The 11693-nt window shown below is 55.2% G+C and overlaps 1 protein-coding gene across 4 annotated transcripts; it reads left to right on the top strand.

The window, feature by feature from the left end:
- The first annotated feature begins 6026 nt into the window (after positions 1–6026).
- SLC25A39 (solute carrier family 25 member 39) lies at positions 6027–11403 on the top strand. Of its 4 annotated transcripts, none has more exons than XM_079903720.1 (13): positions 6335–7201; positions 7480–7582; positions 8067–8166; positions 8300–8359; positions 8472–8516; positions 8791–8900; positions 9239–9306; positions 9450–9574; positions 9753–9926; positions 10252–10361; positions 10574–10655; positions 10733–10813; positions 10901–11403. In XM_079903720.1, the coding sequence occupies exons 3-13, from the start codon at positions 8082–8084 to the stop codon at positions 11014–11016; spliced, it is 1056 nt and encodes a 351-aa protein (XP_079759846.1). In that variant the 5' UTR covers positions 6335–7201; positions 7480–7582; positions 8067–8081; the 3' UTR covers positions 11017–11403. The 4 variants fall into 4 exon arrangements, with proteins under 4 accessions (XP_079759845.1, XP_079759846.1, XP_079759843.1 ...); XM_079903717.1 differs by having other exon boundaries at positions 6336–7201; positions 8767–8900; XM_079903719.1 differs by lacking the exons at positions 6335–7201; positions 7480–7582 and adding an exon at positions 6027–6219 and having other exon boundaries at positions 8767–8900.
- Positions 11404–11693: the final 290 nt, after the last annotated feature.

Here is an 11693-nt window from a genome sequence, read left to right as displayed (position 1 = left end):
TCTCCTGTCCCCTCTCCAGGCAGGCCCCCTAGGGGTCAGGAGACACCCGCTTCAAATCACTTGGACAGGTCACTTAACTCCTCTGAGGTGGTTTCCTCATCTGTAAAATGGGTCCACGATAACCCCCACATGCCCTCTTACACAGTCATGAGAGGTTCAAATGGGATGATGGATGTAAAGAGATCTTGTAAAGTGGCACATAAAATGGGAGGAATTCTTTTTAGGACATCAAAGAGGTTCCTCTTGTTAATCTGATGATTTGTCTCTGAAGCACTGGGCCAGGGCTTAGGTGAGGAAACGGCCTTCTCCAGAAAATTCAGAGAGGTCGGGTCAGAGTCATCTCCAGGAGCCCAAGGAGAAACAGAGAGAGGAAGCAGCTACATGTAGGGCGGGACAGGAGGAGGGAACTTCCCCCCCTCAACCCGGGGCACGCTTTCCGGGTCACAAACCTCCTTCACACGCCTCATCTGTCATCTTAAACCTCTCAGCAGTCCCGGACATCAAAAATGATGAGAACAAGGCCCAGAAAAGAGACAAATTCCCCCAACAAGTCAGCAGAGAAATCTGTACTCAAATGCACATCAGGGGACTTTAATTCAATTTCTTACGTTAGGATGATTGCTGGTATACTTGATTTCCATGGTTTTAAAAAGTAGGTCTGGCTAATGTTTATTGAGACTCACATTGCGCCAGGTTCTGTACTAAGCTCTCCTTTAATCTTTAACACAGGCTTGCGAGGTAGGTACAGTTATCATCCCCATCTTACAATGAAAGAAGGAAGACTCAGAGGTTAAGCAACTTTCCTGGGGTTGTGTAGTTGGAAAGGTGTGAAGCCAGAAATTGAATACAGGTCTGGTCCAGAGCCTGTGTTCGTAACCATCATAGTTGTTCTTTTCAATGCCAGATTTTCTTTCAGTGTGAGTGCCCAGCTCTCATCTGAGCACTTTCCTTCATCCCAGCCTGCTCGGCCCTCCTTGGCCTTCACTATGGGTTAATCTCCATCAATGTTTCCTGACCCCCCCCCCCACATCCCCCTTATTCTAGGCCGTCTTAGGCCCTCTCCATCATGTGACCTGTTTTAGTGCCTTCACAGATGTCCTTCCTGTCTGCAATTGTCTTGTTTATTTACTTGTTTGTGTGTGTCTCCTGCACTAAAGAGTGTGAGCAGGGACCCAGTGTGGCTTGTTCCCTGCTATATCCCAGTACCTACAACGGTATTTGGCATACAATACTCAAACTTTTTTTTTTTTTTTTTTTTTTTTTTTTTGCGTTACGGGGGCCCCTCACTGTTGTGGCCTCTCCCGCTGCGGAGCACAGCCTCTGGACGCGCAGGCTCAGCGGCCATGGCTCACAGGTCCAGCCGCTCCGCGGCATGTGGGATCTTCCTGGACCGGGGCACGAACCCGTGTCCCCTGCATCAGCAGGCGGACTCTCAACCACTGTGCCACCAGGGAAGCCCACTCAAACATTTTTAAAAAGAGAAAAAGAGAGGGAAACAGTAAATCAAAAAGAGAGAGAGGGAGACGAACACAGGTCAGGCCTTTGGTCCAGGCCCAGCTGGGATGGCTCCTCCTCAGTTTGGGTCACTGAGACACGGGCTCAGCCCTGGCACGGCCACGCTTTTCTGGAGGCTGACATGCTCCAGGCAGCCTCAGGCACACTGAGAAGCAGAACCTGCAGCCCCAGAAGGCAGTGACACTACATGGGACCCCTGGTGCTTGGTGAGCTCATGAGGTTCTCAACAGAATCAGATCCAAAGTCTTCTTTTGGTAATATAGTTCGTAACTCTCCTTCAATAAATTTTCCGAAGTGAAATTCACAGAGAGTGTAATTTCCTATGCACGTTTTTAAAAATCTGTATTAAATTCAAACTGTAATAGAGAGGAAAAATAAAAGAAAGTAATTTAGAATGAAATAATATGTATTTCTGTGTGTGAAAGCTCAGGCTTGACTCCACGAGAGAACAGAAGCTTGCAGATGCCCATGAATCACTGGCGATGGAGAACCGGAAATGGAGGCTCAGCGCTGGAGTATTTTCTTAGTAACTCAGCTCACACCAGCCAGGTGGCCAACAGGATGAGATGTTCTGAATGGTGAATGATCCTTGGTAAAGTTCTAACGGAGACAAAGCCACATCTTCCTCAAGACTGCATGGTAGTTTTATTCCTGGGAAATTCTATAGATTATCAATATAAAACCATTTAAAAAGATATGGGTGAAATAGAGCTGGCTTCGAGGTCGGATAATTATGAACAGATTTCTCGAATCTGCAGATGTGGAACCCGCGGATACAGAGAGGCCCACTGTATTCCCCGTACTAGGCCATTTTATGTAAGGGACTTGAGCATCCCCGGATTTTGGTATCTGCAGGGGCTCCTGGAACCGACCCGCCATGAATACCGAGGGACGACTGTATGTGGTTGTCCAGAAAGACAGAGGAAAGCCGCGAGGTGTACGGGGATAAATCCCTGTTAATGTCAGACTGTCCTACACTTTATAGGACATTGAGCATCCCTGCCCTGACCTTTGTCAAATGCCAGGGGCTCTGATCCTGTGACAATCGCAAATGGCCTCATAAATTCCCCAAATTTCCCCTAGGGGGCGGTAGAGCTCAGATCGAGAACAACTCCCCGCCCCGCTGTTTAATTTAACACTTATCTTTGAGGTTGTTTTACACTCGGAAGTGGAAGTCAGCATCCCTTTCAAGGTGGTATTTGTTATATGGGGATATTGTCAGGCAGTCCCTTTGCATGGCACTCTGCGGTTACAAACAGGGCTACGGTAAGGGCGGGTCATTTCGCACATGAGCAAGCCAATCAGGGAGGAACGCTTACAAGTGGCCCGGCTGAGTCACAGGGTTGGGCATTTGGAATTTTGATGGCTATGGCCCAAAACTGCCTTCCTCGGGGGTAGATTAATCCACACTCCCCAGCAGAGTAGAGAGTTCCAGGCATCCGGTGGGGGGTTGGGGGGAAGGCAGCTCTGCAGTCTTAGCCAGGACCCTTCACCTCTGGAGCCCACCTCCTCAGACCACACCCAGGGTGCTCCCAATGAAGACTTGGGTGTCCAGAAACTTCCCAGCTCATCTTCTCGAGCCAGGGAGGGGCTGGGGGGAGACAAGAGAGGCCTTTCCCTGGGTGGGCTGATTCTAGCTATTACATTTATTTCTTTTTTTAACCTTCAAAAAAAAAAAAAATACAGGGACCTCCCTGGTGGTCCAGTGGGTAAGACTTCCTGCTCCCAATGCAGGGAGCCCAGGTTCTATCCTTGGTTGGGGAACTAGGTCCCACATGCAGGCGTGCCTGCTGCAACTAAGACCGCCCACGTGCAGCCTAAATAAATAAATACTTAAAAAAAAAAAGATAGCTTCGTTGTGTTTTTTGTTTTTGTTTTGTTTTCTCGTGCATGGCTTGCGGAATCTTAGTTCCCCGACCAGGGATTGAATCCAGGCCGCCGAAGTGAAAGCCCCGATTCCTAACCACTGGACCACCAGGGAATCCCCAGCTTTGTTGCTTTCTGATTCTATACATAATATATATGTATTTCAGAGGGAGAAATCCCCTCTCCACTAACTTTTTATTTTTAAACCTTTTAAAACTTCAGAAAAATTGCAAGAATGGTACAATGAGCCCATGTACCCTTCACTTTGATCTACAGTTGTTCACATTTTGCTACATTGGCTTTATCTTTTTATTTTTGCTGAACCATTTGAGACAGTTGCAGACATATGCCACTAAACACTCAGTGTGCATTTCCTAAGACCAAGGACATTCTACAAAACCACTGTATGGTTACCACACTCAAGAAATTTAACGTTGATAAAGTAATATCAACTATACAGGCTTTATTCAGTTTTCTCCAGTTGTCACAATAAAGTCCTCTATAACTTCCCCACCCCTCCCTGCCCCCAGGGCCCAATCAAAGATCTGACTTGGCATTTAACGTGAGGCCTAGAGTTTGGATTTCTCTTCTCCGGTTCAGTGGTCCTGCAGCCTGGGGCCTTGCCTACAGGAAGGCACCTCTAGGGGGGAACGGTTCAAGCCCTGAACTCAGAGGTGCTGGTAGCGTCCACGGGAGGAACCTGAGCCCTACTTCAGCCGCATAAATGTCTTCCTAGGCCCTGCGGGTGCAAGCTGGGGCTCGCCCTGGAAGAATTCAGCCTTACAATAAACTATCTTCTGTTTACCTCACTTGCCAGGCAAGGACTTGTCCATCAGTCCCTGAGATAATCCCTGGGGCTGGTACTGTTTTCTCCCCTTTTACAGCTGAAAGGAGTTTCTGTTTTTCCATCTGACAAGGAGGCCGGTGATGGCCACACGGAGCCACATGCTGCCTCTAGTAGGACCACGGGGTGTGTGGTCAGCGTGAACCGCGGCTGACACAGCCGGGACAGTGGCCGCCGCCTCCTCAGGCCTCTAGGCTTGCTTCTCAGGTCAGGCCAGTCTAGCCGGAGCCCCACAGGTTCATGGGCATCTCAAGGCTCTGGATCCACCCTGCAGTCGCTATGATCGTCCTTGGATGACACCTCCACCAGCTCCAGTGGTGGATAACTTCTTCCTTCCGCCCAGACGGTTGCCAGCATGCTGGCATTTGGTTATACCAAGGTTTTCTCAGCCTCCAAGCATTTACATGTAGGGGATGGCAGGGAGTGAGATCTACTCAGCTCTGGGTGGGACTACAGAACTGTTTGTCGACTCAGCTTTTCACAGACATGACTTTAGCTAAGAGTCTGTAAATTAGCAGGATGGGTAACTCATCCTTATTTTCAGCTGAGGAAACTGAGGTGTAGTGACAGATCTCAAAGGCATCCTATTGCAAGAAGAAAACCAGAAATGGAGTGCAGGCCCCTCATTCTACTGTGAAGGAAACTGAGGCTCAGAGGTCACCATGTTTGATTCCTGGCTGTGCTACTTTGCTCTGGGGAAGAAGGTGTGTAAGGAGTTATCATTATCTGTGCCTGCATTTAGAGGCAGAGGTGGGACCAGAATCCTGCTTGCTCTAAAGACCCTTTCCAGAACTTTCTGTGCCACAGGTCCTGGAGTGGGGCGGGGGGCAATCCGTAATAATAGTAGTGGCCACCAGCTGCTTGCCAAGTGCCAGACAGGGCTCTAAGCACTTTAGAGCTATTAACTCATTACATCCTCAAATTCCCATGAGGCAGGGGTATTTTGATCCCCATCAGCTCATTTATAAATGGGTGAAACGAAGGCTTAAAGGACTCTAGATACTTGCTAGAGGTCCCACAGCTGCTGCAGCAGGCAGCCCAGATTGGAACCAGGTCCTGCCCTCCCAGTGCTCTGATCTGGAGGCAGGTAAGTGGTGCAGCCCCACCGCGCTGTATCTTAGAGTTCTTTGGGGCCTGAGGCCTGAGTAAACATTTGCAGGGAGCAGAGAGCCCTGGTTGAGAATGGGATGGGATGGGAGATCCTCTGGACTCAGGTAGGACGGGGTTTGAATTCTAGCTCTTTCATTTGTGTGATCTTGGTGCAACTTGACCTCTGGGGTCCCCATTTTCTCATGTGAAAAATGGGAGAGTGCGTAGGAGAAGTCTGGATTCTACTCCACACCAGGAGTCATTACACACAAGTACCTCAGTTTCCTCCTCTGTAAAATGGGGGGGAGTTATCTCTTGGCTGATGGCTGTGAAACTGTGTAAGTCATAACTTTGAGGGAGTAAAGGACCCTAATAGGGGCTGGGTTCTCGCCCTCAGTTTATAAAATTATTTTGTGTCGTTTCAGAATTCAGTTGGTATGGGAAGGGCATGGAAAGGGCGCCTTCTCTCAGGGCCCTTTTGATCAGCAGCACTTCACGGGTCACTCCCCGCCCCCCATTTCGGGCTTCCTAGCGGTGGAGAGCCGCAAAGTCTTTTCTCAGGGAAAGCACACGGTTGGCCCCTTGGAACCCACGTGCTAACCCGGCGTGCACCGGCTGGCGGGCGACTCCAGGCCCGGACGCGACCATTCTCGGGGTAAGGGGCGGAAGAGCTGGTGACGTCAAAGTCACAGCCTACCCTTCTTAAAGGCGCAGCCTCGGAGCCGGTGTTCCTTTTTCTCTTAGGACACTCTTCGCCGCATGAAAGTTTTAAAAGCGAGGCAGCTGATGGGGTCTCGGGTGCGGGGCTGGTCCGGGACAGAAATGCGGCTCCTGAGAAGCGGGATCAGAGACGTCCAGGATTAACGCCCACCTGTCACTCGGGGAGGCAATGTGGTGCGGGGGAGGTACTTGTCCAGTTCTTAACTTTAAGCCTCCGTTTCGTCTTCTGTAAAACGGGGTTAATAATGATCTACTAGAAGTTCTGAGACGTAGAAGAAATAGGTTTCGTGAGAGAAACCAACACAGAAATGTCGGTCTCCTTCTCCCCGACTCAATCCTATTCCTGTGCGAAGGAGGAATCCGAGACCCAGAGCGGTGTTGTAACTTGCCCAGGGTCACAGGGAGGTGGGACGAAGCCCAAGTTAAACCCGGTTGAACCCGCGTCTCCCGGCTCCCGGGCCAGCCTTTCCTCTCTGTCCAGCCTGCCTGGCCCGGGTTACTTACTCGTCAACTTCACTACCCACACCCGCAGGGTACCCCTCAGTTTTGTCAAGTGGTTTTGCAGTTGCAGTCTCGATGGATTGTTAAATAGGGACGACCCTGTTTGATACGGTCGCCGTAAAGTTGTAAAACATCAGCAACGAGCCCGATGGGTTAATGTTTGCCAGCACTATTTCATCGCCCCCCATGGCCTTGGAAGAACTGATTCAAACCTCCGCCACCAAACAAATGAGGGAAATGGGGAGAGTGCTTTACCCACGTTCGTCTAGAAAGTTTGCGGGAGCAGCGCTCGGCCGGGATGCTGGTGGGGTGGTGTTGGCGACAATACGCTGTCAAGTACGGTGCTGCCGCCAGGTCAAGCGCTGCGTGGAGACTCGCGACCTTGGCGCGCGGGCCCGGCGGGGCACCCGCGGCGCGGGGCCGCGTTAGCGCGGGACCCAGAGGAGGCCGCGAGTGGGCGGGCCGGCCTCACTCCGGGCAGTCGGCTGGTCGGCCCGTGGGGGGGCGGGGCCTCGCGGCGCCGTCCAGGGGCGGGACGGGCTCGTCCAGTTTCCGAGTCGGCCTGGGTGCCTAGCGAGCGGGAGTGGAGCCGGTCCCGGCCGCGGAGCCGCTATGGGCCCGCCCGGCGCCGGGCGCCGCGCCGCGCAAGCACCGGCCTAGAGCCAGGTGGGCGGGGCTGGACCTGGGCTGAGGGGGCGGAGGCGGGAGTCGGGTCTCTGGGGGTCCTGGGAGCCTGAGCCGGGCCTGGATGGGGGCCGGGAGTCGCGGGCCGACCTGGTCGGCCCCACCGGGCGCCCTTTGCGCGCGGGGCCAGGACAGAGAGTGTCGCCGAGGGGCGAAGAGCGATCTTGTCTCCCCATGCCTGCTTCCCGCACTTTCGACCGGCTCCCCTGAGAAAGAGATTTTGAGGGAGAGGGAGCAGAGAGATTATCCTTCCCATCCAGGCTTGGGGCTTGGCCCTCCGGCCTCGGGAGGACGGGCGCGGGGGAGGGCCGGGAACCCCCGCCTGCAGTCCCAGAGAGTGGACGGACCCTTCGCCGCCCTCAGGTTTGTTACCTTTCCCTCCCTGCCGGGCTCTACCTCTCCACGTCCGGTGACTCGAGGCTCGCATGCGCCCGCCTTGGGGCTGGGTGCTGGAGTGGGGGGCGTAGGGGGGCGGCTCAGGCGTTTTGATCTTTGGGTCCCCCAGGCCAACCCGGGTACCTGCACTGAAGAGGTGCACAGTAAGCCCGTGTGGTGAGGGTGAGGAATGGCGGTGGGTCATTACCGTCCATTAACTGACGGATGACTCTCCCAGATTCCCTCCTAACTGCTCCCACGGTGACCTTGGGCAGGTCACCTCATCTCTGAGCCTCTTTCCCCTTTGGCAAGGTGGAGTTGACAATAACTGCTATAGAAAGTGGTTATGGGAAACTCATAGTGAGTGAGTGGGGTGAGGGTCCAGCTAGTGTCCCCAGGAGCCTCTGCCTCCTTTCTCTCCCTCCCCCTGATTCCGGTTTTGTGCTCCAATTGACTGAGGTTTGTTTTTCAGAACTGGAGCTACAAAATGGCTGACCAGGACCCTGGGGGCATTAGTCCCCTCCAACAAATGGTGGCATCCGGCGCTGGGGCCGTGGTCACCTCTCTCTTCAGTAAGACCTGGGATGGTGGGGTGGGGGCAGCTTGGGACTGGGGCAGACCAGAGATTAGAAATGACTTGGCTCTGGAAGAGGGGTTCGGGGCAGGGTCCTGAAAGGAGCTTTCAGACCTGCCCTCCTCCCCCAGTGACCCCCCTGGACGTGGTGAAGGTACGCTTGCAGTCTCAGCGCCCCTCGGTGGCCAGTGGTGAGTGTCTGACCCTGAAGCCAATAGGGAGTGGTGTCAGGGGTCCCCAGAGATGAGGTCCCTGGGGTAGGTGGGGAACATTTGTGACTTGAGGTAGTGCCTTGTGTTTTAGAGCTGATGTCTTCCTCCAGACTCTGGAGCCTCTCCTACGCCAAATGTGAGTGTCCCACGCCACGGGGGACCTGTAAGTGTCCTGGGGAGGGATGTCCCAGTCTCCCCGGGGCACACGGGGGCCTCACAGCCACGGACTAGTACGCGTTTCTAGATCATATTAGCTAGCTCTCTGTCCTACACAAGAACGTCCACCCAGGGACCCCAGGCTCTGCTGGCCCTCCAGGGATGGGAGCTCACCACCTCCCTGTGAGGTTCCAGGGCTCTGTCATGCTAATGCGCCTCCCCTTCCCCAGTGCCCTCCTCTCTCCAATCCACAGGGAAATGCCTCCTGTACTGCAATGGTGTCCTAGAGCCTCTGTACCTGTGCCCAAATGGTGCCCGCTGTGCCATCTGGTTTCAGGACCCCAGTCGCTTCACTGGCACCGTGGTGAGGAGCAGCTGTACCCTTAGCTGGGTCTGTTGGCATTCCTGAGGGATTCAGATTGGTCAGGCAGCAGACCCAGGAAAGAACGGGTAGCGCAAAGCACATAGGGGTGGCCAGTTCAGTTTGGGAAGGGTTTTCCTGAGGAGGTGGGGCCATCACAAGATTTTGAAGGGTGAATAGGAGTCTGTTTGGAGCCAAATAGGGAATTCCACGTGTAGAGGCCTGAGGGGCTACTGGGTAGGAGCGAGGGCATCAGGCTAGGGCCCAGCCTGGGCCAGCCCCACCACAAGCCTTGTTCATGTTCATCCTCCCTCCTCCTGGGCTGGTGTCTGCTTGGCCAGGATGCCTTTGTGAAGATTGTGAGACATGAGGGCACGAGGACCCTGTGGAGCGGCCTCCCAGCCACCCTGTGAGTACCCCAGTTCTGTGTATTGCTTTCCCCTGATACCCCACTGACCCCTTACTCCCCTGTTGGCTGGCTGGGTGGGGCAGGGGAAGCTTGGGAGGTTTGGGAACTTTGGGGAGTCTTGGCTAACCTGTTCACACCCCTAGGGTGATGACTGTGCCGGCCACTGCCGTCTACTTCACCGCCTACGACCAACTCAAGGCCTTCCTGTGTGGTCGAGCCCTGACCTCTGATCTCTACGCACCCATGGTGGCTGGCGCACTGGCCCGCTGTGAGCACAGCCCTGGGCTTTCCACCTTCCTTTGACCCCACCTGTGCCGGAGCCCAGTCTGGACTCCCAGCTCCAACCTCTGCCAGCCTAGGGGTGGGGGGGACGTTCAAGGCCCCCAGACGCTGGGCAGGCTGCCCCTGGGACCTGTAAACTGACCCCTCCTCACTGGTCCCCGCAGTGGGCACTGTGACTGTGATCAGTCCCCTGGAGCTGGTGCGGACAAAGCTGCAGGCTCAGCATCTGTCATACCGGGAGCTGGGCACCTGCGTCCGAGCAGCTGTGGCTCAAGGCGGCTGGCGCTCACTGTGGCTGGGCTGGGGTCCCACTGCCCTTCGGGATGTGCCCTTCTCAGGTAGGCCCCAGGAGTGCAGGGATTGGGGTAAGGGAGCCCAGGAAGTCTACAGCCAAGTCCCAGCTTTGCTACTACTGACCTTGAAGTCACGTAAACTCTCGGAGCCGGGAACGCCTCATCTGTGAAGTGGTCCCAGCGGGCGGGATATTCAGCAAGGTGTTCACAAGATACTTCTTGCAGGGCCTGTTACGGGAACTGGCACGTGGCAGGCAGGCTTCGTAGCTGGGAGGGAGTGGTCGTGATATAAGTCTGTGAAAGGTGGGAGGATCGTGGCCTGTCCCACTGCCCTTCCCATCTCTAACGAGTGAACCCCTGTGCCCCCAAGCTCTGTACTGGTTCAACTATGAGTTGGTGAAGAGCTGGCTGCGTGGGCTCAGGCCGAAGGACCAGACCTCTGTGGGCATCAGCTTTGTGGCTGGCGGCATCTCAGGGACAGTGAGTTGACCAGGCTGGGAGCGTGGCCAGTAGAGGTGTCCTTGGGGTGACCTGAGGGCCGCTGCAGATGCTCCGGAAGAGTCCTTGCTTGCCTGTCGAGGAGTGCGCTCCCCCTGCCCTTCTGAAGCTCTAGCTGGGGCTGGCAGACCCTAGCCGCGTGCAGGGGATGGGGGTCCTGGGAATGGAGACCAGCCCTCTCCCCACCCCACCAGGTGGCGGCCATCCTGACTCTACCCTTCGATGTGGTGAAGACTCAGCGCCAGGTCGCGCTAGGAGCGGTGGAGGCTGTGAGAGGTGAGGGGCCCCGGCTGTGCGGGGCAGGGCAGGCGGGGCCCCAGCGGGGTCTTATAGGGCCTCGCCTTGGTTTGCAGTGACACCCCCACACGCGGACTCCACTTGGCTACTGCTGCGGAGAATCCGGGCCGAGTCGGGCACCAGGGGCCTCTTTGCAGGTGAGCGGCTGTGTGTGTCCACTCCCTGGTGGAGGTGGGGCTCCTGGGGGCCCGACCTCTGACCCCAGCCTCCCCCTCCCACCGCAGGCTTCCTCCCGAGGATCATCAAGGCCGCCCCGTCGTGTGCCATCATGATCAGCACTTATGAGTTCGGTAAAAGCTTCTTCCAGAGGCTCAACCAGGAACAGTTTCTGGGCCCTTGAAAGGAACGAGGGGACAAGGACCCGACCTCTTCCGTGGTGGGAGTGGGGCGGGAGGAGACTGAGCCAAGTGCCTTTTCCTCAGCACTGCGGGGAGGGGCCTCCTTTCTCTTTCCTCCCCCCTCTGAGCCCCAGGGGTAGGCGGCTGCCCCTCTGGGCCCACGCCGACCCCTCCTCTCTTTCTTCCTGCTGCTCCCCATTCCCCAGCCCCAGGAATCATCACGCCCTCCCCTCAAGTTCAAGACCAAATTTGCTAACTTCTCCCCCCTCTTTTCCCTGTGGCTTTGCTGCAGCTGGGCCTGCCCCCAGGAGCCGCGAAGCCTTGCGCCCGGCATAGTTTACACCCACCCTTGTTAACTCCTTGAGTCTAAAGATGATAAACTTCTTTCCACTGCCTCTGATTGTGGGGGTCTCTGGGGCGGGTGGGAAGCAGGATTTGGTGAGTGATTTGCACAGAAGAGGGCTGGAAGGGACCTTGACGTTGACTTTGGCTGCCCAGGTGGCACCCACATAGAGGACCCCTCCCACAGTGTAGTGAGAGCAGGTGGGGATAAGGACCCTGAGTTGAGGGGGTGGTGAGACCTCTCCCCAAGGGTACACTTAAGCAACAACCCAGGAGGGAGGGTGGCTTCACTGCCAGGCTTTGGCCTAATGGAAGGGTCTGGATCTCTAGGCCGAAG

Source organism: Stenella coeruleoalba (assembly GCF_951394435.1).
Source record: "Stenella coeruleoalba genome assembly, chromosome: 19".
NCBI lineage: Eukaryota > Metazoa > Chordata > Mammalia > Artiodactyla > Delphinidae > Stenella > Stenella coeruleoalba.
This window is presented reverse-complemented; position numbering and strand designations above follow the sequence as displayed.

What these genes read in the sequence shown, in the direction of transcription:
- SLC25A39 (XM_079903719.1), top strand. Translation starts at nt 8,082, where the DNA reads ATGGCTGACCAGGACCCTGGGGGCATTAGTCCCCTCCAACAAATGGTG. An exon ending in GAGCCTCTCCTACGCCAAAT is followed by an intron (nt 8,517 to 8,766) that starts GTGAGTGTCCCA and finishes CCCCTTCCCCAG; the next exon opens with TGCCCTCCTCTCTCCAATCC. An exon ending in GGCTGGCGCACTGGCCCGCT is followed by an intron (nt 9,575 to 9,752) that starts GTGAGCACAGCC and finishes TGGTCCCCGCAG; the next exon opens with TGGGCACTGTGACTGTGATC.